This window comes from Oncorhynchus clarkii, chromosome 10, assembly GCF_045791955.1.
Source record: "Oncorhynchus clarkii lewisi isolate Uvic-CL-2024 chromosome 10, UVic_Ocla_1.0, whole genome shotgun sequence".
Taxonomy (NCBI): domain Eukaryota; kingdom Metazoa; phylum Chordata; class Actinopteri; order Salmoniformes; family Salmonidae; genus Oncorhynchus; species Oncorhynchus clarkii.
Window position 1 is genome coordinate 36,776,558 of NC_092156.1, and position 26,122 is coordinate 36,802,679.

Consider the following 26,122-nt stretch of genomic DNA (forward strand, 5'->3'; position numbering starts at 1 on the left):
GTTGGTTCCTTATCGGCACCGGTAAGACTCTGAGGGGAGTTACCATCATGGCTGCCACGGTACGTTTTCTACCATGCAAACTTATCCTAAAACATGTTTACCTCGAGTTTGAGCTGGGACTCTAAGGTCTTTTAAAAAGGTCGAATAATTTACATGTGTGTATTTAGCTATGTGTATAAATTGACCAGAATGGCGTCAATATAACATGCAGTTTGCTACACGCCCCTTTTAGAACATGTTGTACAAACGCAAATTATTGTGGTAGGACTATGTCCATGTTATAGCTATCTATGAATGTGGAGTTTAAAGTAGATATAAAATTGTATAGTCATGTAGCCCAGTGTTTCTCTGTATTTCAGGATTAACGTTGTAGGTAGCCTACTCTTTAAATATGATTAAAGAAGATTAAGGTGACCTTCGAAATCTCTCCTAAACTTGTTAGCTAGCTTAATTGTATCCATTTAACGTTCATTATTTCACTCTAGAAGATCCTGCTCAACAAGGTCAATGTCTTATCTCTCTGATGAGGATCAAATTAATATTGCATTCTTGGTAAAAAAAAAAAAAATGCAATCATGATTTAATAAGAAAATACTGTTCTGGTAACTGTAATACTATTCATGACAATTAGGGCTGGGACTTGCCAGAGACTTCATGATATTATCACGATACTTGGGTGTCGATATGTGTTAAGATTCTAGCTATAGACCTATTTCGATTCCATACTGAGATTTTAATTGTGATTTGATGTTCCAAATATATTGCTCACTATATAACTTCTCTGTAGGGTTTTCAATGGTTAGCTTTTCCCGCGGCTGGCTCCATGTGAACGACAATCATGTTGCTGTGTTTTAATTGTTAGAAACATCAATAATCATCATTTGAAACATAAAGCCCTTATATCAGTGAGAATTAATCTTTCAAATAAAAAAGATACTTACATGCATGGCCACGCAGTCATGGGTGAACAGGGAGTACAGGAGAGGGCTGAGAACGCACCCTTGTGGAGCTCCAGTGTTGAGAATCAGCGTGACAGATGTATTGCTACCTACCCTCACCACCTGGGGGTGTCCCATCAGGAAGTCTAGGATCCAGTTGAAGAGGGAGGTCTTTAGTCCCAGGTTCCGTAGCTTAGTGATGAGCTTTGACGGTACTATGATGTTGAACGCTGAGCTGTAGTCAATGAATAGCATTCTCACATAGGTGTTCCTTTTGTCCAGGTGGGAAAGGGCAGTGTGAGGTGCAATAGAGATTGCATCATCTGTGGATCTGTTTGGGCGGTATGCAAATTGGAGTGGGTCTAGGGTTTCTGGGATAATGGTATTGATGTGAGCCATTACCAGCCTTTCAAAGCACTTCATGGCTACGGACGTGAGTGCTACTGGTCTGTAGTCATTTAGGCAGGTTGCCTTTGTGTTCTTGGGCACAGGGACTATGGTGGTCTGCTTGAAACATGTTGGTATTACAGACTCAATCAGGAACATGTTGAAAATGTCAGTGAAGACACCTGCCAGTTGGTCAGCACATGCCCGGAGCACACGTCCTGGTAATCCGTCTTGCCCCACAGCCTTGTGTATGTTGACCTCTCGGCTACGGAGAGCGTGATCACACAGTCGTCTGGAACAGCTGATGCTCTCAGGCATGCCTCAGTGTTGCTTGCCTCGAAGCGAGCATCAAAGTGATTTTAGCTTGTCTGGTAGGCTCGTGTCACTGGGCAGCTCGCCGCTGTGCTTCCCTTTGTAGTCTGTAATAGTTTGCAAGCCTTGCCACATCCAACGAGCGTTGGAGCGTTATTGACGCTTTGCCTGTTTGATGGTTCGTCGCAGGGCATAGTTTCTTGTAGCTTCTGGGTTAGAGTCCCGCACCTTAAAAGCGGCAGCTCAATCCATAGCTTCTTGTTGGGTTATGTATGTACAGTCACTGTGGGTACGACGTCCTCGATGCACTTATTGATAAAGCCAGTGACTGATGTTGTGTATTCCTCAATGTCATCGGAATAGCAAAACAGTCCTGTAGTTTAGCTGCTAGCTTCCTGCTTTAATTTTTGCTTGTAAGCAGGAATCGGGAGGATAGAGTTGTGGTCGGATTTACCAAATGGAGGGCGAGGGAGAGCTTTGCACACGTCTCTGTGTGTGGAGTACAGGTGTACATTTAATATGTTGATAGAGATTTGGTAGAACTGATTGACGCTTTGCCTGTTTGATGGATAGCATACGATCATAGTTCGTCGCAGGGCATAGCCTTAGTGGAGCGGGATCGATTTCCCTTTTGTGGGTGTTTAAAGCTTTTATAAGTGCCATTGCATTGAGCACAGCCATTACACTTGTAATTTCCATCCAGTCGTTGTTCCGCACCTTAGATTTCTGCCCCGCGAGAATACGCGGCAGCTATCATCGGACCAATGTTTGAACAATTCCCTTAATTTGTTCTCAGTGCGAATGTTTCCTGTAATCCATAGCTTCTTGTTGGGTTATGTATGTACAGTCACTGTGGGTACGACGTCCTCGATGCACTTATTGATAAAGCCAGTGACTGATGTTGTGTATTCATGTCTCAATGTTGCACTGGGTTGTAGGCACAAAAGATAACCCTTTATTAAGCAAAGAGACATGGGCAGGGTTCAATATCTTGCTTGAACATGTTCCAGTCTGTGATAGCAAAACAGTCCTGTAGTTTAGCATCTGCTTCATCTGACCACTTTTTTTTTTTTTTGTCTTGGTTGAATTTTTTGATTTTAAGTTTCTTTATTTCCGTAGACAACTTGTCCTGGAGCGCTTGGTTAGTTTTCATCAGTTCATTGAATATGCCATCATCATGAACAACTGTTTGTAGAGCTGTGCGTTTGTCTTTAATCGTGTTATCCATTTCAATAAAATCCTTCTTCAACTGGTCAACAATTAATGTCATTAAATAAATAAAGCATTTGTTCAGGATGGCACACCAGCGCTCACAGAAATCATCTGTGCGCTGTCCCAATGATGGTTATTTTTGCCATCTGAGTCCCCGTGGAATTACCAGCCACGAAAAGTATAGCTGAGAACTCTCTAGGCAAGTAGAGTGGCCTGCAATGTATCACAATATACTCTACTTCAGGCGAGCAAAATCTAGAGACTTCCTTAGATTTTGTGCACCAGCTGTTGTTTACAAATATGCACAGACCCCCCCCCCCCCCCCCCCCCCCCCCCCCCCCCGTCTGTGTGCTGTTCTATCTTGCCGGTGCAGCGTATATCCCGCTAGCTGAATATCCATGCCGTCATTCAGCCACGATTCAGTGAAACATAGTATATTGCAGTTTTTGATGTCCCGTTGGTAGGATATTCGTGATCGTACCTCGTCTAATTTATTGTCCAATGATTGGACGTTGGCGAGTAATATTGACGTAAGGGCAGCTTTCGTACTCGCCTTCTGCGGGTCCTGACGAGGCATCCGGCTCTTTGTCCTCTGTACCTGCATCGCTTCTTCTTGTGAATAACTGGGATCACCGATGCACTTGCTAATAAACTCACTCACCGTATTCATCAATGTTTTTGTTCGCCGCAATGCGTATCATATCCCAGTTCCACGTGATAGAAGCAATCTTGAACCGTGGAATCCGATTGGTCAGACCAGCGTTGAACAGACCTGAACATGGGTGCTTCCTGTTTTAGTTTCTGTCTATAGACTGGGAGCAACAAAATGGAGTCGTGGTCAGCTTTTCAGGAAGGAGGGTGGGGGACGGCCTTATATGCGTCGCAGAAGTTAGAATAACAATGATCCAGAGTTTTGCCAGCCCGGGTCGCACAATCGATATGCGGATACAATTTAGGGAGCCTTGTTTTCAGATTAGCCTTGTTAAATTCCCCAGCTACAATAAATGCAGCCTCAGGATATGTGGTTTCCAGTTTACATAGAGTCCAATGAAGTTTGTTCAGGGCCGTCGATGTGTCTGCTTGGTGAGGAATATACACGACTGTGATTATGATCGAAGAGAATTCTCTTGGTAGGTAATAGAGGTCGACCGATTATGATTTTTCAACGCCGATACCGGTTATTGGAGGACCAAAAAAGCCTTAACTTATAATACATCAATAAAATCAATTTAGCCTCAAATAAATAATGAAACATGTTCAATTTGGTTTAAATAATTCAAAAACAAAGTGTTGGAGAAGAAAGGAAAAGTGCAATATGTGCCATGTAAAAATGCTAACATTTAAGTTCCTTGCTCAGAACATGAGAACATATGAAAGCTGGTGGTTCCTTTTAACATGAGTCTTCAATATTCCCAGGTAAGAAGTTTTAGGTTGTAGTTATAGGAATTATAGGACTATTTCTCTCGATACCATTTGTATTTCATATACCTTTGACTATTGGATGTTCTTATAGGCACTTTAGTATTGCCAGTGTAACAGTATAGCTTCCGTCCCTCTCCTCGCCCCTACCTAGGCTCGAACCAGAAACACATCGACAACAGCCACCCTCAAAGCAGCGTTACCCATGCAGAGCAAGGGGAACAACTACTCCAAGTCTCAGAGCGAGTGACGTTTGAAACGCTATTAGCGCGCACCACGCTAACTAGCTAGCCATTTCACATCGGTTACATCAGCCTAATCTCGGGAGTTGATAGGCTTGAAGTCATAAACATCTCAATGCTTGAAGCACAGCGAAGAGCTGCTGGCAAAATGCATGAAAGTGCAGTTTGAATGAATTCTTACGAGCCTGCTGCTGCCTACCATCGCTCGGTCAGATACTTAGATGCTTGTATGCTCAGTCAGATTATATGCAACGCAGGACACGCTAGATAATATCTAGTAATATCATCAACCGTGTGTAGTTAACTAGTGATTGATTGATTGGTTTTTATAAGATAAGTTTAATGCTAGCTAGCAACTTACCTTGGCTTACTGCATTCGCGTAACAGGCAGTCTCCTTGTGGAGTGCAACGAGAGAGAGGCAGGTCGTTATTGCGTTGGACTAGTTAACTATAAGGTTGCAAGATTGGATAACCCGAGCTGACAAGGTGAAAACCTGTCGTTTTACCCTTGAACGAGGCAGTTAACCCACCGTTCCTAGGCCATAATTGAAAATAAGAATGTGTTCTTAACTGACTTGCCTAGTTAAATAAAGATTAAATGAAGGTGTAAAAGAAAAGATTTATAAAAAAAAAATCTGCAAAATCAGTGTCCAAAAATACCGATTTCCAATTGTTATGAAAACTTGAAATCGACCCTAATTAATCGGCCATTCCGATTAATTGGTCGACCTCTAGTAGATAATGCGGTCGGCGTTTGATTGTGAGGAATTCTAAGTCAGGTGAATTAAAGGACTTGAGTTCCTGTATGTTGTTATGATCACACCACGTCTCGTTAATCACAAGGCATACACCCCCACCCTTCTTCTTACCAGAGAGATGCTTGTTTCTGTTGGCGCGGTGTGTGAAGAAACCAGGTGGCTGTACCGACTCCGATAGCGTGTCTCGAGTGAGCCATGTATCCGTGAAACAAAGAACTTTACAATCTCTGATATCTCTCTGGAAGGCAACCCTTGCTCGGATTTCGTCTACCTTGTTGTCAAGAGACTGGACATTGGCGAGTAGTATGCTCGGGAGCGATGTGCCCGTCTACGGAGCCTGACCAGAAGACCGCTCCGTCTACCCCTTCTGCGGCGCCGTTGTTTTGGGATGCCTGCTGGGATCCGATCCATTGTCCTGGGTGGTGGGCCAAACAGAGGATCCGTTTCGGGAAAGTCGTACTCCTGGTCGTAATGTTGGGGAGTTGATGTTGCTCTTATATCCAATAGTTCCTCCCGACTGTATGTAATAAAACCTAAGATTTCCTGGGGTAACAATGTAAGAAATAAACAAAATACTGTATAGTTTCCTAGGAACGCGAAGCGAGGCGGCCATCTCTGTCAGCGCTGGATGTAGATCAGTTACGCTTACACAGATAGCCTAGATAATTAACATAGGTGGTAGTCCCTGTCTTCTGTACAAGCGCTGTAACATGGAGATATGGCCATAGGGAACACTAACCCTATACAGGTGTGTAGTAAGTGAACCTATATTTTTGGGGTAATCATTTCTTATTGATATGAAGGATACGTTCCTTATTTCTACAAAACCATACCACAAGCGATGCTTTGGTAACTTTCAGGGCTCTTAATGAAAGTCCCCCGGAAGATGTCGTTGTCAATAGGTGCTAACATGCTGACCACACCGCCCATGTTGTGTGCGCGAGCATTGCAAAATAAATGTACACGTTATTCAATCGTTGCACCCACACTGCTCGCTAGCGTCTGCGTAGACAGACGCTAAAATAGAACTTGGTTATAGGAGGATTTTAGGAGAATATATCCACGTGGGTGATTGAAAGATGAACTGAGGTCCACACTCCAGTCCAGTTGGTGGTAGTAATGAACCTTAAAATTGGTTGCCAATCACCATATAAAGTCTGAAGAAGACAAAGCCTGAAGGAGGAGAGATTACTAGAAACAAACTTTTACCCTTTTATCTGTTAATTAATTGTTGTAGAGGACCTTGTGCATTTCAGGTAAAATAACAACCCAATGTTTATCTCAGGACAAATGAACTAGCAACAGCAAGCTAGCTAACTAAATTGCCATAAATGTTTAATGCTTTTTGACCTGTACCCAAATTAATATAGTTGGTTCAGAGTTTGTTTTGATGTTTCAACCTGCGTGTCCTGATCGCGTCTGGTGTTGGTGGACAAAATCAACATGCATGCATGCACGCAAGTGGTCTGGTCTGCATGTTACGGTAGGTAACGTCTATGAATGGGCTAACTATATGTCTGCTGCAAAGAGATGAAAGAGAAAGAAAACAGTCAGGGAAATAAAAGTGCTACCTACAGTAGCAAAACAAATACAAATTGATAATTGGATTCAAATATCGATATATTAATCACGAATGATGATGCAGTATCATAATTTCCATGATAATAATTATCTTTATTCCTATAATTTTCAACATAATTTACAGTAAAATATTTTCCAATATAGGTCCAAAGTAGGACTGGCTGGCACAAAACGGGTGTAAACCTATATTTTACTGGATTCAACTGTGCTTCATCAATAACTGTTGATGTGAATTTCAGACTGGAAAACCACTTTAGGCCTATCCTGACAAAGGTCTGTGTTTGTGTGTCTCTCTCTGCAGGTAGTGAAGCTGGCGGTGATCCCAGCAGCAATGGGATTGGCCTCGTTTCGAGTTTATGCCATGAGTCAGTACAAAACAGAGACTGTGCTGCTCTCCCCTAGAGAGGTAATCTAAGAATCTAGAATTTACTCAAGAACAGTTACTTATTTCTATTTCTCGTGTGTTTTTATTGTACTTTACTTTTTTATACATATTTTATATTACTACTGATATTCATAACTACATTGTTGGGAAAGAGCAAGCAAGAAGGGCATTTCGCTCTGCTTGTGCACGTGACAATGAACTTGAAACCTGATGTGTGTGACTATTGCCACCTTTGTTGATCCTATTGATCTATTGTACTGTCTGTCCTCAGTTGTCCATCTATGCTCCAGACCCTCCAGCAACGCACTACATGAATGAGCAGCCTGGAGCTCTGCAGAACGGGCTGGGTGTGGTCCGGGTGGGGCTGCAACCATACGTTACTGCCGTTAAGGTATAGAAACATTAACTGGTTCTGATGGCCTCTCACTGGTGACTGACTTGACTGGCTGTGTTGGCTGATGTTGAATATTCATCAATATAAGTTTTTAAGAATGACTTGCAGGAAGTTTTGGAATGGCTCTTTAGTTCAGTTATTGTAAAAATCGACTCTTACTGAGAACTCTAATTTTGTGTTAGATGCCATGAGATCGATAGAAGGTGAGGGACTTTATCAAAATGGCTGCTTTTGTGGTATAACTTATGTAATATCTCAGTTGGTTTGTTTTGCAAACAAGTTGTATTTTGTGCTAATTTCTGACCATTGTTTTTCCAGAATGCTTATACCTCTGTCAAGGTCGGAGCTGTAACAGTCTATACTGCTGGACACGGTGAGGAGTGGGGGAGTTCTGTTGACACATGAGTAGGTCTGTTCTGCTATCTCTGCAAAACCTTTTTTCCATGTTTATTTTACCTAGATACATATGAGTTCCTGAGAGATCCTTCTCCTGGTTTTATGCCGAGGGTCGGTGTAATCACAGTCTCTGGGTTAGCGGGTCTGATCCTGGCAAGGAAAGGTAATGAGTTGCTGCATTAAAGATATTGCGGGAAGTCCGCTGTTCAGGAGGATGTGACATTACAGATAGTTCAGAAAGAAATGTGTTGTGTAAAACTGATATGATTGTCTCCGATAGAATAGGGCATTGTGTCTAATCATTCTATATCTATGCAATGTACAGAACGTTTCACATCACTGAATACGGACCAGATTATTTACCATTATTATAGATGATCTGAAATGTACACATTGCAGTAAAATGTCTGAAAAAGCAGGTTGCCAAATGTCTCATGTTCCACTATGTACAGTAGCTGACTGGTTATTTCTCTGCAGGGTCACGTCTGATGAGGCTGGGGGTTCCTCTGGGTATGGCCACTGTAGGCACTTCCGTGTGCTACCCCACTCAGACAGTGGGTGTTGTAAAGGTATAGTAATTCCACAGATTAATGTACAGGGACACTTTTGCCCCAGCTTCCTTTTGAGTGTCACTAAGATCTTTTTACACACTATCATATAAATATAATGAGATCCTATACTTTAGACTGTTTAGACACCTTTTGTATTATTGCACAATATCATTTTTTTTTTAATGCAGATGTAAAGTTTCAGTCGGAAGCTTACATAAACTTAGGTTGGCGTCATTAACTCGTTTTTCAACCACTCTTTCTTGTAAACAAACTATAGTTTTGGCATGTCGGTTAGGCCATCTACTTTGTGCGTGACACAAGTAATTTTTCCAACAATTGTTTACAGACAGATTATTTCACTTATAATTCACTGTATCACAATTCCAGTGGGTCAGAAGTTTACTTACACTAAGTTGACTGTGCCTTTTAAACAGCTTGGTAAATTCCAGAAAATGATGTAATGGCTTTAGAAGCTTCTGAAGCTTCTCAAATGAGGCTAATTGACCTCATTTGAGTCAATTGGAGGTGTACCTGTAGATGTATTTCAAGGCCTACCTTCAAACTCAGTGCCTCTTTGCTTGACATCATGGGAAAATCAAAAGAAATCAACTAAGACCTCAGAACAAAAATTGCAGACCTCCACAAGTCTGGTTCATCCTTGGGAGCAATTCCCAAACGCCTGAAAGTACCACGTTCATCTGTACAAACAATAGTACACAAGTATAAACACCGCTCAGCAAGGAAGAAGCCACTGCTCCAAAACCGGCATAAAAAACCCAGACTACGGTTTGCAACTGCACATGGGGACGAAGATTGTACTTTTTGGAGAAATGTTCTCTGGTCTGATGAAACAAAAATAGAACTGTTTGGCCATAATGACCATTTTTATGTTTGGAGGAAAAAGGGGGAGGCTTGCAAGCCAAAGAACACCATCCAAACCGTGAAGCACGGGGGTGGCAGCATTATGTTGTGGGGGTGCTTTGCTGCTGGAGGGACTGGTGCACTTCACAAAATAGATGGCATCATGATGGAGGAAAATGATGTGGATATATTGAAGCAACATCTCAAGACATCAGTCAGGAAGTTAAAGCTTGGTCGCAAATGGGTCTTCCAAATGGCTTAAGGACAACAAAATCAAGATATTGGAGTGGCCATCACAAAGCCCTGACCTCAATCCCACAGAAATGTTGTGGGCAGAACTGAAAAAGCATGTGTGAGCAAGGAGGCCTACAAACCTGACTCAGTTCCACCAGCCCTGTCAGGTAGGAATGGGCCAAAATTCACCCAATTTATCGTGGGAAGCTTGTGGAAGGCTACCCAAAACGTTTGACCAAAGTTAAACAGTTTAAAGACGAGTGTGTGTTAACTTCTGACCCACTGGGAAGCTGAAATAAATCACTACTTTTATTCTGACACCTCACATTCTTAAAATAAAGTGGTCATCCTAACTGACCTAAGACAGGGAATTTTTACTAGGATTAAGTGTCAGGAATTATGAACGCCAAATACATTTAAACTCAGTTAAGGTGCATGTAAACTTCTGACTTCAATTGCATGTACATTTTTGTAACATCCATGTGCATGAGCTAAAATTGTAGCTGAAACTTGTGGATTCCCTGTGTTATGCCATAGGTGCCTAACAATGTGTTTCTGTTCTTCTGCAGATCACAGGGCAGAAGATGTATGCAGCAAGCCAGTACACTACATCATCTATGGCATCCATATTTAAATCAAAGCCCAAAGAAGTAACCCCCCCAACTGTCAGTCTTGAGGTACAACAGACTATTGACATTACTGATGCTTTTTTCATCTAGTCTGTTCTTATATTTAAATGGTTTTCACTGTGGAAAACTTGAGTACCAGCGTTCTAGCTACAGTGGGGAGAACAAGTATTTGATACACTGCCGATTTTGCAGGTTATCAAATACTTGTTCTCCCCACTGTAGGTCAATGATTTATAGATCTAACAAACTGTTTAAAGCTCTCTCAGGAGTTGAAAACTTGAGTTTGAACAGCATTTTTTTATGGATTAAACAGAACTTGACCAACGTTTTCCTGTTTACAATCAGCAAGCCCCGCAAGCTACCATCCCTGAGCCAGAAGTGTCAGAGGCAAAGCCCCTCCCTGAAGCTGAATCATCTGAACCAGCCACGCCTGCTGTTGACAAGGCTTCCCCCACTGAACCTAGTTCTGCCTCAGGCCCCGTAGAGGGTGCTCCATCTGTGGTTGAACCTGCCCCTCAGTCCACCACAGAGGTGGCCCCTGCAGAGGGTTCTATTGACACTGAGCCTGCTGCAGCTGAACCTGAGGCAGTCACAGTGGTGGAGCAAGAGGCTGTTCAGACGGAAGCTGCTGCTTCACCTGCTGAAGAGATTCCTGCACCTGCCCCTGTTGAGGCTGTCCCTGCACCTCCCCCAGCAGCGGAAGTTATTCCTCTCCCACCTCCTGCTGAAGAGACAGAGCTTCCACCCCTTGCATCTGTTGAGGAGGATGCTGCTCCTTCACCCCCGGCACCTGTTGAGGCTGCCCCTGCACCTATAGAGGGGGTTGCTGACCCACCTCCTGTAGCTGAAGAGACTGCACTGAAGAGACAGACTCCCGTTGACGAGGCTACTCCTCCAGCTACAACAGAGGAGCCATCTGGGATTGTAACAAAAACTGCTGGTGAGTCACGCAAATCAATGTGAAACAGTAGAGGCTGGTGGGAGGAGCTATAGGAGAACGGGCTCATTGTAATGGATTGAATGGAACAGAGTCCAACATGGTTTCTGTATGCATGATATCGTTCCATTTACTCCATTACAGCCATTACAATGAGCTCGTCCTCCTACAGCTCCTCTTACCAGCTGCCTCTCAGAAGATATCTTCATCTAAATAGTTGGCTTAATCTTCTTTATCAGATATTGATGTCCACTATAAAAAAAAATTGTTTTGTATTTCCAGGGAAACCCAAATTTGCACCAGACCCTAAGTTAATTGACCTTGGCCAGGCCAGCCCTGAGGATGCGGACCTGTACAGCACGCGTGGATGAAGAATGACAGCAAGAGAAGGTGGGGGATATGTGGGAGGGAGGGGAAGGTTAAGGGTAATCTCCAGAAATTAAAAAATAATAAAGCAACACTTTTTCAGGTGCCTATTTCTCTCTTTACCTCAGTGATAGGGAACAGTTAGTCTTATACAGGCTGTGTCCCGATTATCCACCCTTCTCCCCAAGTGTGCAATTGCACACTACCGGTCATGGATTTAACCATTTGAATCCATATCAGGGAGGAGGATTGAGAATCAGGTTGCAGCCATAGTGTGTTGGAATTTTGACCTCTGGTGTCATCTGTTTCTTTGCATGGCCTGCAGTTTACATGTAGACACCCACAGGGAACAGGGTGCATGCAGGTCATCATCTGCATCCACAGGCACAAACGGACATCTTTACACCCTACTTCCAGAGCCACTACACAAGGTTTACTTACCAATACTTACTCAGTGGTCAGTTCATTAGGTACACTCTAGTACTGGGTCGGACCACCCTTTGTCTCCAGAACAGCCTGAATTGTTCGGGGTGTGGACACGTTGCTCAGTTGGTATCAAGGGACCTAACGTGTGCCAGGAAAACATTCCCCACTCCATTACACCACCGCCAACACCAGGCAGGTTGGGGCCATAGACTCATGCTGTTTGCGCCAAATCCTGACTCAGCCATCAGCTTGACGTGACAGGAACCGGGATTCGCAGGACCAGGCAATGTTTTTCCGCTCTTCAATTGTCCAGTGTTGGTGATCGCGTGCTCACTGGAGCCGCTTCTTATTAGCTGAGATGGGTAGAACCCGGTGTGGTCGTCTGCTGCAATAGCCCATCTGTGACCAGGACTGACGAGTTGTGCGTTCCGAGATGCAGTTCTGCACACCACTGTTGTACGTTGTCGTTATTTGCCTGTTTGTGGCCCGCCTGGTAGCTTGCACGATTCATGCCATTCTCCTTCGACCTCTCATCAACGGGCTGTTTTCACCCACAGGACTGATGTGGGTGATGTTTTTTGTTTGTTGCAACATTCTCGGTAAACCTTAGACGCTGTAATTTGTGAAAAGCCCAGGAGATCGGCTGTTTCTGAGATATTGGAATCATACCATGCTCAAAGTCGCTTAGGTCACTCGTTTTGCCCATTCTAACGTTCAATCGAACAGTAACTGAGCGCTTCACTGCCTGTTTTATATAGCGAGCCATGGCCACATGACTCAGTCTTGTCTGTAAGAGCGGACCATTTTCGGGAGCTGGATGGTGTACCTAATAAACTGGTCACAGAATGTAGATTTATTTGTGGAGCTCGTTAACACTGTTATCCTGTGAAAGAAGTTACTCAAACAAATTCCGTTACTAACCAAACTGGACCATTTATACAATAAGAATTCATAATAGGCATTTTTTAAATTTTACTAGGGACTTGTTATTTACTTAGGTCACTGCTACGCTGTCGTTTTTTCTGTCTTGCGAATTTACCTTCTCCTATTAGTCAGGTCAGTCTATGCAAATGTTGTTGCTCCTAGACATTTCCACTTCACAATAACAGGACTTACAGTTGACCGGGGCAGCTCTAGCATGGCAGAGATTTGACGTTCTCAGGAGTGATTAATCACACTTCACCATCTGGCAGTTCCACGGACAAATTTGGATTTGGCGAAATGCCAGGAGAACGCTACCTGCCCCGATGCATAGTGCCAACTGTAAAGTTTGGAGGAGGAATAATGTTCTAGGGCTGTTTTTTTATGTTTCGGGCTAGGCCCCTAAGTTCCAGTGAAAAATCTTAATGCTCCAACATACAATGACATTCTAGACAATTCTGTGCCTCCAAATTTGTGGCAACAGTTTGGGGAAGGCCCTTTCCTGGTTCAGCATGACAATTCCCCCGTGCACAAAGCGAGATCCATACAGAAATAGTTTGTTGAGATCGGTGTGGAAGAACTTGACTGGCCTGCACAGAGCCCTGACTTCAACCACGTCGAACACCTTTGGGATGAATTAGAATGCAGACTGTGAGCCAGGCCTAATTGCCCAACATCTTGTGGCTGAATGGAAGCAAGTCCCTGCATCAATTTTCCAACATCTAGTGGAAAGCCTTCCCAGAAGAGTTTAGGCTGTTTTGGCTGCAAAGGGGACCAACTCCATATGAATGATTTTGGAATGAGATGTTCGACAAGCAGGTGTCCGCATACTTTTGGTCATGTAGTGTATGTGTGTTGGAATCATTTGAATGATGTCCTAGTACTTGATGTCAGTTTGAAAATACTTTAAAAAACTTTTTTTTTTATAAAGCTATCAATGTAATTTCATATTTTTTTGGTATTTTACAGATAGGAGAAGATATTTTACAATTTAACATGTTTTAACACTTCCCTGAATTCAGCTGTTGGATATCAATCTTCACCATGACAGTTTTATTTTGTGCATTAGAATAGCCAAATATGGAATAAAGGCATTTTTCTCGATCTCCACTCTCCTCACATTTTAATCCAAGCAGTGAAACCGTGCAAATGGAAAAGTGTTAGTCATGCAAAGACGTGTGGATGATTTAAGAAGAGTATTTGGTATGAAACACTAGAGGGCGACAGTGTTTGCCATTCAGGCAAAACCAGCATTTTTATGAACCATGTCCATGTTTAGAGGAAGTGGTTTAAAATGAAGAAAAATAGGGGTATGGAAAGGAGAGACATTTGATTTTCTTTCATATCAAAACATTTACGCAGTAGTAGGCCTACTGAATACTAATTTGACTGGTCATTGGGACTTGATAGACTGCAGTGAGTGTGCCTTCATAGCCTGTGTTTCATTATCGTTGGCTCCATGGCGTATTCCAGGCGAGCCTCCATCTAATTGGTTTCTGAAGCTGATACCCTCCCAGATACACCATCCATAAACACAGCATGAAGGTTGCTTATGGAATGTGACCCTGGTCTGAGGCACTAGGAACTGTACTATGCTATATACTCCAATGCCAGAATGGCCAGAGAGAATCTTATGTTAGCGTTCCCTTTAACTGCTTATGTATCAATTACTTTGAGGGTACTTATGAATATTGAGGAAAACAGTGGTGTTTTGATCTCTGTAGGGGATTGGTTCCCTGGTCTGCAATGCATCACCGTTTTGTAAAGCCAGGAAAACCCCAATGATTTATGATTTTTGTATTTTTATGGAAATCTTAAGATTGCTTAAACATTCCCAAGTACTTCCATCCAACTGGGTCTATACTCACAGGGGAGACATCTGTTTCTCTTGGATAGCCGTGAGGCTCACAGTTCACACGTGAAGATTCTACAGGAATTTACTTGTGCCCCTTAACTCTTTTACAAGATTTTTTAAAAATACAATGGGAAGATTGTGATGACTAGTGGTAGCTGTTACAAACAATGATACATTATAAAGTATTTAAAGGTCTATTTTCTATAATTTCCTAGTCTGACATTACATGAAAACATGTGAATAGCTGCCAACTGAGAATAGTTTGAGGACAGCAGGTCTATCTAAAGGCTCTTAGGCCTTAGTCATTGCCAGATGCTCCCAATGGACATTAACATGTGAGAACGCATGAAGTTACCTCTATACTAATTCTTTCTGACATTTATCTATACATAGCTTCAGATGAGTCGGTGTCATTTCCATAGTAACAGGACATTCCTCCTCTTTCTGAGCCACCACTGGGTTCACAGTACATGGAGCAAAAGCATTTGTCTCCCCTTTGACATCATGTCACAGTTTTATCGCTCCCCAGGCTCTTGCTCCCCCATATTTGCATCCTGTGCCTTTTCTGGTCCCACAGTCATGTTCCCTTTTTTTTCTCCCGGATACAGGCACATTCTCAGGGGCATTTTCCTCCTCACCCCATATTGGAGAAACTCACATCCACATGGGTCTTTGACTGTAGGCTGTTGATGTGGATACACTGTAAAATTGATTTTGTTTGGCTTCGGGTAGTGCAAGTGCAAATCTCTTTTCATACATGCAGTCATGCATCATGGACTGTTGTCACACACGATAACTGATGTGTGTTTTCCCTTGGCTCCATCAGTCACACTCATTATATGAGAGATAAAACAGTCAGTTAGCTTTGGGTGTCATGGCTAAGGTTTCCCACAGCTACTGCAGTGAACTCTTCCAGTTAATTAAGGAAGCTGTGAAATGTATCTATCTGACTGTTTGGACATGCGTATGCTAAATATTTGTATAAGCGAACCTGTAGCTGAGTGGGGGGTTGACACAAGATAGTTTAGTAATCCATGTATGTCACTCTTTTTTTCAGCCCTTAATGTAATTCAGCCGTCAAACTAAATCTGATACAGGCTTTTATAGAAAGGTTACAAGATTGAATCCCCGAGCTGACAAGGTAAAAATCTGTCGTTCTGCCCCTGAACAAGGCAGTTAACCCACTGTTCCTAGGCCGTCATTGAAAATAAGAATTTGTTTTTAACTGACTTTCCTAGTTAAATAAAGGTAAAATGAATGTAAAAAATAGTAAAGTATTGAATTACATAATCTGTATATGACACACAGCTACACCATTTCCATTATTAGCTTGTAAAAACATACAAACTATGTCATGTAAAAACAAACAAATACCGTCACATTGTTTTTCAGGGCTATGAAATGTTTGAATAGGACATACAGGACACACAATTTGTATCTTTCACAGTCAGTGGTACATATTCTCAACTCTCTGGTGAAATTAGTCCAAACAGACATGTTCTTGTGGGCTATTTGTGTGTTGCTCTTTGCAAGAGGTTACGAGAAGAGAGTTTGACCTGTGAGCATCACTGTGTTTAGAACAAACACTGATTCTCACCCAGCTCCTCATTGGACAATGAACCCCGGCCAGATTGCCCCATTAATTTCAGCATACTCTATTGAATGGGGCCCATCCAGATGCAGGGGGTAAAAACTGCTGCTCTCCCTAAATGTGAGAAACAACCAGGAATCTCCTTCTCCGCCCTCCCCTTCTTAATCCAATACAGACATGTGGTGGATTATGCAAGTACTGGACATGCTGTGTTTTCCCATGTTTCAGTGCTGCCAAAATATGCTCGGAGAGCCTAAGTGGTGAGTTTACAACCCACGGTCTACATGGTTTTAATTCTGAACCTGAGAACCTCCAAACCCCTCAGGTCATTCTGTCCAACAGGGCATAAGGGGAGGAAGGAACAGTCATGAGACCCTTTGCTGGTTACTATGAACCATGTAATTGATACAGTATGCTCTGGTTGATATTAGTGCTACAATATTTATCCATACTATTTGTCTTATGTTTCAAATGGGAACAGCAATATTGATATAATTTCTGTAGAAAATAAGACGCTTTCAATTTGATTTTTTGAAAATATGTGGACACCTGCTCGTTGAAATTTAATTCCAAAATCATGGGCATTAATATGGAGTTGTTCCCCCTTTGCTGCTATAACAGCTTCCACTCTTCTGGGAAGGCTTTCCACTAGAAGTTGGAACATTTATGCGTGGACTTGCTTCCATTCAGCCACGAGCATTAGTGAGGTCAGGCACTGATGTTGGGCGATTAGGCCTGGCTTTGCATTCGGTGTTCCAATTCATCCCAAAGGTGTTCGAAGGGGTTGAGGTCAGGGCTCTGTGCAGCTCAGTCAAGTTCTTCCACACTGATCTTGACAAACCATTTCTGTATGGACCTCGCTTTGTGCATGGGGGAATTGTCATGCTGAGACAGGGAATAGCCTTCCCTAAACTGTTGCCACAAAGTTGGAAGCACAGAATCGTCTACAATGTCATTGTATGATGTAGTGTTAAGATTTCCCTTCACTGGAACAGAGGGACCTAGCCCGAACAATGAAAAACAGCCCCAGGACATTATTCCTCCTCCAACAAACCTTACAGTTTACACTATTCATTCGGGCATTTAGCTTTCTCCTGGCATCTGCCAAACCTAGATTTGTTTGTTGACGCTCCTGACAAACCGGTATCGTGCTGACAATGCTTCCAAAGGCAGTTTGTCACACTGTGGTGAGTGTTGCAACCGAGGACAGATGATCTTTACGCGCTTCAGCACTGGGCTGGTCCCGTTCTGTGAGCTTGTGTGGCCTAGCAATTCGCGGCTGAGCCATTGTTGCTTCTAGACGTTTCCACTTCACAATAACAGCACAGTTGACCGGGGCAGCTCTAGAAATTTGACGAACCGACTTGTTGGAAAGGTGTAAACCTAGTTCCTACCTTTGAATATAAAAATAGATTTTATCAAACAAAACTATGCTACATTTTATCTCTGGAACCCTCAGGATGACAAACCAGAGCAAGATTACTGAATGTAAGTACTTCAGATGGGAATGTATCAAACCAGTTGCCGTGATAGTTTTTTGTTGTTGTCATAAATACAATGCTTTTAATTTTTTGAAATATTTAGGACTAACTTATTCCTTGCCACCCATTCTGAAACTGTCAAACCTCTACAGGATCGGTCCCCCCCGCGCGACGGTTGAGCTAATGTGCACTAATGTGATTAGCATGACGTTGAAAGTAATACAAACATTTCCCAGGACATAGACATGTCTTATGGGAGAAAGCTTAAATTCTTGTTAATCTAACTGCACTGGCCAATTTACAGTAGCTATTACAGTGAAAAAATACAATGCTATTGTTTGAGGAGAGTGCACGGTTATGCACTTGAAAATGTATCAATAAACCAATTAGGCACATTTGGGCAGACTTGATACAACATTTTGAACAGTAATGCAATGGTTAATTGGATCAGTCTCATCCATATACTTACATTTACATGTTCTCATTCACCCCTTTAGATTTGTGTGTATTAGGTAGTTGTTGGGGAATTTTTAGATTACTTGTTAGATATCACTGCACTGTCGGAACTAGAAGCACAAGCATTTCTCTACATTCGCATTGACATCTGCTAACCATGTGTATGTGACAAATAACATTTGATTGATCAGTCTAAAACGTTACACATACAATACAATCTAAATTGCGCCTAGAGTCCTAAGTCATATAATGGCCTTTGTCTTGCATTTCAAAGATGATGGAACAAAAAAACGCATGTTTTTTTTTCTTTATATTATCTTTGACCAGATCTAATGTGTTATAATCTCTGACAATAATTTCAAATTTCCACAAACTTCAAAGTGTTTCCTTTCAAATGGTATCTAGAATATGCATATCCTTGCTTGAGGTCCTGAGCTACAGGCAGTTAGATTTGGGTGTCGAAAATTGAAAAATAAGTGTTGCAGTAATATCAGTTGCTGTACTAGCTGACGTGTATAGTGTTGAGTCATCCGCATACATAGACACACTGGTTTTTACTCAAAGCCAGTGGTATGTCATTCTTAAAGACTGAAAAAAATAAGGGGCCTGGACAGCTGCCCTGGGGAATTCCTGACTCTAACTAGATTATGTTGGAGAGGCTTCCGTTAAAGAACACCCTCTGTGTTCTGTTAGACAATTAACTCTTTTCCCACAATATAGCAGGGGGTGTAAAGCCATAACACATCAGTTTTTCCAGCTGGACCTGGCTCCCCAGTGGGTAGGCCTATGCCCACCCATAGCTGCACCCCTGCCCAGTCATGTGAAATCCGTAGATTAGGGCCTAATTTATTTATTTAAATCGACTGATTTCCTTATATGAACTGTTTCTCGGCAAAATCTTTGAAATTGTTTCATGTTGCGTTTTATATTTGTTCAGTATATAAGGGACACTTCATGTTTTGTGTATAATATTTACAGTGGGCGAGCTCCATTCCTGACAGGCTGATTTGGATTCGATTTCAGCCTATTATCCAAATATTATCCATATAAGTATCCCTTACAATTATACACATCAGTTATACAAGCTAACAACCAGCATAGATAACAAGCTAGCTAGCTAGCTCGCACACAAGACTATCCAAGTTAGCATGCTTGCGATTGGCTGTGGCACACAGTCTGGGAGACAGGGCTGCCTGTCAGGCATCATTCAGGGCTTAATGTCCCACGAGGACTTAGCTGCACCAAAAATTCTTAGGTCAAGGTAAGGGACATTTATCTTGCTAACGTTCTAACTTATAAACTGATAATGAGTTTCAAACACAAATGAAATCATGATGTGAGCATGAAATGTACCATCCCTTAGTATAGCAGTCAATAAAAACATATGCACTGATCCACCGTAGGCTCTGCCTCCTCAGCCATACTGTCAATATATCATCAATAATTCCACTCCTATTTATGGAGCTTATCTCGTGATCTCGACAAAACAACTTTTGTTATGTCATGATAATGAGAACTTATTTATGTTGAGATCACAACGAGGGAATATTTTTTTTATTAATATTTGGGTGAAGTTTGTTTTAGTTGATAACCATGGAGGGGGGAATTCCGACCCGAGTTAAGCATGCCTAAATGGAACGTAATTCCATTTTCATGTACTTTTCTCTCTACACGTTTTTTGACCTTGAGCTTAATCATGAGAATAGCATGCTATTCGTTTGGGGTGGAGATCAAATAAATTGACGTGTGGCTACAGATACGCTGTATTCTGAACTCAACTTAATGCCACCATCTTTACGTGTGTTGAAACGATAAGGTTGAGCAACCTTTCGGTTCCAGGTGGAACATCTCATTTATTTTATTTTTTCCTAATTAGAAATAACACCATTCTCCAACTCTACACAATAATGTACAAATTGAAAAGAGCTATTGATAAGAGCTAGGTAAATGAGTAAGCCATTTTGGATAAGGGGATTGGAAATAAAAATGACAATTGTTTTTGATCTTTTACCCTACGATCGCTGGCGACAAATGTGAATCCAGTCATATGGCAGCAAACTAAAACATCCACATATCCACAATGAATATTATGAAAAGCTTGACTTATAACTTTCAGGGATGAAATTTGGAGACCCAAGCTGTAGCCAAACCTACCGAGTTGATTTCTAGAATGTTTTAATTACAGTATATGCCCAGACTTGTCACTGTATTTTTAAACATTTGTATCGTGTTAAATATTAGCAACCGTCAGTTATACCCACATACATTTATAACTGTCACTTTAGTGTTAGTTTCCTTACATTTTGCATCATTCTATTACATCATTAGTTTACCTTTCGTTCCTCTCTTGCTCGTGTTGTTCCTGAGGTTCGCAAGCAACAGTGGATCATATTAGGCTAATGTATTACAAGTTAGGCTACATGTCTCAAATTACTGCACATTTGAATCATTATGGAATGCAGACCATACGTAGCAGTTTAAACCTGGAGCCTGGTGCACGGTTCACGACAACTGGACCTTTGTCATCAGTTCCATGATTAGTGAGGGTTATTAGGGTAGTTTTATACGACTACTGTTCAACCAATATTATCTGGATTGAACAATTGAATATGACAACTTTCAGGATGAATCAAACCACTGTATTTTTGATTCACCAATATATTTTGTGCGTGAAGGCTTCTTAACCCTGAATAATATACATCAGAGTATTTTTTTTATCTACAGAATTGGTGGTGAAAAGGCAATGAATATTAGTGTATTTACATTGCTTTTGGAAATTCCTCTATTTCCAGTAGTGATTCCGATTTTTTTATATATATATATATATGCGTACTATCGTGCTCCACACTCTAATGCTTCGAGTGCATTCTTCAACCACATTCTCTTGAGTACTTTCTTGTGAGGACGAGAGTGTGGAGGATGCATAAAACAATACATTTGAGAAGCACTCGCACTCCCCATACTGTATTACCTCACGCTTCACCTCCCATTCACTGAACCTTCTTCCAGCCAGGACAATGGCAACAATAGATGAAACAAGATATACACAAAGCAAATGTTTTACTTCATAATTATCAGCTAGATATGTGAATCGTAATAATTTAGCTAGCCAGCTAGTTAAACAGGCACAAATTACATAAAGCTAATGTTATGCAGGGTAGGCAGGTAAACATGCAAAATTAACACAGAATGTATTTATTAATGTATCAACGCAGTCAGGCAACATATGAGATAGGCAACACTTTTTTTTATTCCAAAGTCTAAGTGTACAGTGCCTTGCGAAAGTATTCGGCCCCCTTGAACTTTGCGACCTTTTGCCACATTTCAGGCTTCAAACATAAAGATATAAAACTGTATTTTTTTGTGAAGAATAAACAACAAGTGGGACACAATCATGAAGTGGAACGACATTTATTGGATATTTCAAACTTTTTTAACAAATCAAAAACTGAAAAATTGGGCGTGCAAAATTATTCAGCCCCCTTAAGTTAATACTTTGTAGCGCCACCTTTTGCTGCGATTACAGCTGTAAGTCGCTTGGGGTATGTCTCCATCAGTTTTGCACATCGAGAGACTGACATTTTTTCCCATTCCTCCTTGCAAAACAGCTCGAGCTCAGTGAGGTTGGATGGAGAGCATTTGTGAACAGCAGTTTTCAGTTCTTTCCACAGATTCTCGATTGGATTCAGGTCTGGACTTTGACTTGGCCATTCTAACACCTGGATATGTTTATTTTTGAACCATTCCATTGTAGATTTTGCTTTATGTTTTGGATCATTGTCTTGTTGGAAGACATCTCCGTCCCAGTCTCAGGTCTTTTGCAGACTCCATCAGGTTTTCTTCCAGAATGGTCCTGTATTTGGCTCCATCCATCTTCCCATCAATTTTAACCATCTTCCCTGTCCCTGCTGAAGAAAAGCAGGCCCAAACCATGATGCTGCCACCACCATGTTTGACAGTGGGGATGGTGTGTTCAGCTGTGTTGCTTTTACGCCAAACATAACGTTTTGCATTGTTGCCAAAAAGTTCAATTTTGGTTTCATCTGACCAGAGCACCTTCTTCCACATGTTTGGTGTGTCTCCTAGGTGGCTTGTGGCAAACTTTAAACAACACTTTTTATGGATATCTTTAAGAAATGGCTTTCTTCTTGCCACTCTTCCATAAAGGCCAGATTTGTGCAATATACGACTGATTGTTGTCCTATGGACAGAGTCTCCCACCTCAGCTGTAGATCTCTGCAGTTCATCCAGAGTGATCATGGGCCTCTTAGCTGCATTTCTGATCAGTCTTCTCCTTGTATGAGCTGAAAGTTTAGAGGGACGGCCAGGTCTTGGTAGATTTGCAGTGGTCTGATACTCCTTCCATTTCAATATTATCGCTTGCACAGTGCTCCTTGGGATGTTTAAAGCTTGGGAAATCTTTTTGTATCCAAATCCGGCTTTAAACTTCTTCACAACAGTATCTCGGACTTGCCTGGTGTGTTCCTTGTTCTTCATGATGCTCTCTGCGCTTTTAACGGACCTCTGAGACTATCACAGTGCAGGTGCATTTATACGGAGACTTGATTACACACAGGTGGATTGTATTTATCATCATTAGTCATTTAGGTCAACATTGGATCATTCAGAGATCCTCACTGAACTTCTGGAGAGAGTTTGCTGCACTGAAAGTAAAGGGGCTGAATAATTTTGCACGCCCAATTTTTCAGTTTTTGATTTGTTAAAAAAGTTTGAAATATCCAATAAATGTCGTTCCACTTCCTGATTGTGTCCCACTTGTTGTTGATTCTTCACAAAAAAATACAGTTTTATATCTTTATGTTTGAAGCCTGAAATGTGGCAAAAGGTCGCAAAGTTCAAGGGGGCCGAATACTTTCGCAAGGCACTGTATTTTCTCTCGCTTCAGTTAAAAAAATGGCCGCCATTGATTTCAAGAAATGTTGCGTCATTTTTTACGTGGTTGCATCATATTTCTTTGCATGATTTCTGTTGAAGCTTGCATCGATGCATGCTTCAAAATACATACAAACGGAGTACGCATTCGAGAAGTGCTCTCCGTGCTCCGTTTCGCCTACTTTGATTTGGACTTATACTCCGACTCTCCCGTGCTCCAATTTGCGTGCTCGGAGCATGGTAGTATGCATTTTGAGAAACACCCCAAAACAGACCGTAGAGCACATATGTCAGAGTCAAGGCCCGCGGGCCACATCCGGCCCGCAAGAAGGTTTTTTACGGCCCCTGGGATGATCTTGATTTATTATTAGAACCGGCCCGCAGCAAGCCGGCAGCCCGCAGATCTTTTACACGCACCAATACTACATTTCCCACAATGCAAAGGTGACGCACCGAGCAGTAGGCTGCTTCATTTCAATATTTATTGGCACAGCAGTCGTCAGCATCACAGTAAAATTAACTTTCAGATACCCATCAAAAATGGCAAAACGGAAGGTGGATACTGAGAACCGGGGGTTTCAAACAAGGTGGGAGTCGGAGTATATGTTCACGAAGGTAGCTGGAAAACCTGTGTGTCTTCTGTGTGGAGAAAGTGTGGCGGTACTGAAAGAGTATAATCTGAGACGACATTATGAAACGAAACACGCGGACAAAAACAAGAATATGGACATGGAACAAAGGCTACAAAAGGCAGAGGAATTAAAACGAGGCCTCAAATCTCGACAGGCTCTGTTCAAAAAAGCCAAATCACAAGGCCAGGCTGCTGTCAAGGCCAGTTTTATTTTGGCAGAAGAGATCGCTAAATCAGCCCGGCCATTTACGGAGGGGGATTTCATCAAAAACTGCATGATTAAAGTTTGTGACGAAGTTTGCCCAGAAAAAAGGCAACTCTTTTTAAATGTGAGTCTGAGCAGAAACACCATTGCCGAGAGAGTAGACCAGTTGTCCATCAATCTAAAAGAGCAGCTTGTGAAAAAGGGAAAAGATTTTATTGCATATTCCTTGGCTGTGGATGAGAGCACCGACATTTCTGACATTGCCCAGTTGTCAATTTTCATCCGCGGAGTGGACTCCAGCCTAAGCGTGACAGAGGAGTTTTTGGCTTTACGTCCTATGCATGGCACAACTACGGGGCATGATTTGTATGAAGAGGTGTCAAGATGTGTAAATGAGATGGAGCTGCCTTGGGAAAAACTCGTGGGTTTGACAACCGACGGAGCACCTGCGATGTGTGGACACAGGAGCGGACTGGTGGCGAAGATACGGGAAAAGATGCAAGAGGAAAACGCGACAGGTGAGCTGACAGCTTATCATTGTATCATACACCAGGAAGCGTTGTGCGGTAAAGCCTTGAAAATGGAGCATGTAATGAGCATCATCACGCGCACAGTTAACTTTATCAGAGCCAAAGGTTTGAATCACCGCCAGTTCAAGGCATTTCTGACGGAGTTAGAAACGGAGCATGGTGATTTGCCTTATCACACAGAGGTGCGATGGCTAAGCCAGGGAAAGGTGCTTCAAAGATGTTTCGAGCTTCGTGAGGAGATTTGTCTATTCTTGGACAGCAAAGGGAAAGACACAACACAACTCCGAGACGAAATGTTTCTGTGTGAAATGGCTTTTCTGTGTGACATTACGAGTCATCTGAATGCAATAAACTTGCAGCTGCAGGGTCGGGATCGTGTCATCTCTGATATGTACAGTACAGTGAAGGCATTTAAAACCAAACTGACTCTGTGGGAGACGCAGATGCGGAAAGAAAATTTGAGCCACTTTCCCAGCTGCCAGACCATGAAAGAGAAGCTCTCTACCAGTGCGTTCCCGAGCACACAGTTGGCTGATAAAATAGGTATGCTTACCACTGACTTTCGACGCCGATTTGCTGACTTTGAAGCACAAAAAAGCAGGTTGGAACTGCTCGGTAACCCATTTGCTGTTGACGTGGAAAGCTCACCACCAAACCTCCAAATGGAGTTGATTGACCTCCAATGCAATGATGCACTGAGGGAAAAATATGCGGCAGTGGGTGCTGCGGAGTTTGCCCGTTTCCTCCCCGGCACAATGCCCCAGCTGCGCATCCAGGCTGCTCAAACGTTGTCTATGTTTGGCAGCACATACCTGTGTGAACAACTGTTTTCTTTGATGAACCTGAACAAAACATCACACAGAAGTCGACTTACTGCTGAACACCTCCACTCAATTCTGAGGATTTCTTCAGCTCAGAGCCTTACCCCGAACATTGATGAACTTGTGGAAAAGATGGGACACCACCAAGTATCACCCTCAACCTCAAACAAGTGAACATTACTGTGCAATCACATATTTAGAGTTTTTACTCAGTTCAAGTTTAAAAGTTAAAATTTAATATTTGTTTTCACTGCATGTTACTTCTCCTTAAACAAAGTGTTGTTTTTGATTAATAGATTTTTGCACTTTATTTTTTTGTATTTCAATCCAATTATATTTTAAAAATATTTCAGTTGAGTGGATGATAGAAAATTGCTATTATTGTTTTTTCTTTGAAGTAAATTTAGCCCACTTTTGCTAAAATAGAAAATATAGTCTACTGATGGTGCCTTGAATACCGGTTTCTTTCATTTAATGTTCATGTTATGGGGATATTTATATAAAGGAAATTTGTCTTTTGTGTCTGTTGAAAATTAAAGATTACTGACAGAGCCATAAGAAAATATTGCTTTATTTATCTGATCATATTGTAATATATTTGTTAGGTTTTCAGTAGGTTCAATTAGGTTCACTAGACTATATGCGTCATTTAAAAATTTTTCAATGAACATTCGAACAGTCCGGCCCTCGTCTTGTAGCTGATTTTTTTA

The 26,122-nt window shown here is 41.9% G+C and overlaps 1 protein-coding gene across 2 annotated transcripts; it reads left to right on the top strand.

Annotated features, from left to right (window-relative positions):
• Window positions 1–20: 20 nt before the first annotated feature.
• On the top strand, window positions 21–14,053 carry LOC139418411 (apolipoprotein O-like). Of its 2 annotated transcripts, XR_011635324.1 has the most exons (10): window positions 28–59; window positions 7,151–7,255; window positions 7,506–7,625; window positions 7,947–8,001; window positions 8,089–8,187; window positions 8,502–8,593; window positions 10,240–10,347; window positions 10,645–11,239; window positions 11,519–11,791; window positions 11,847–14,053. XR_011635324.1 is itself a non-coding variant. In XM_071167816.1 (9 exons), the coding sequence occupies exons 1-9, from the start codon at window positions 48–50 to the stop codon at window positions 11,605–11,607; spliced, it is 1,275 nt and encodes a 424-aa protein (XP_071023917.1). In that variant the 5' UTR covers window positions 21–47; the 3' UTR covers window positions 11,608–14,053. The 2 variants fall into 2 exon arrangements, 1 of the variants encoding a protein (XP_071023917.1); XM_071167816.1 differs by having other exon boundaries at window positions 21–59; window positions 11,519–14,053.
• Window positions 14,054–26,122: the final 12,069 nt, after the last annotated feature.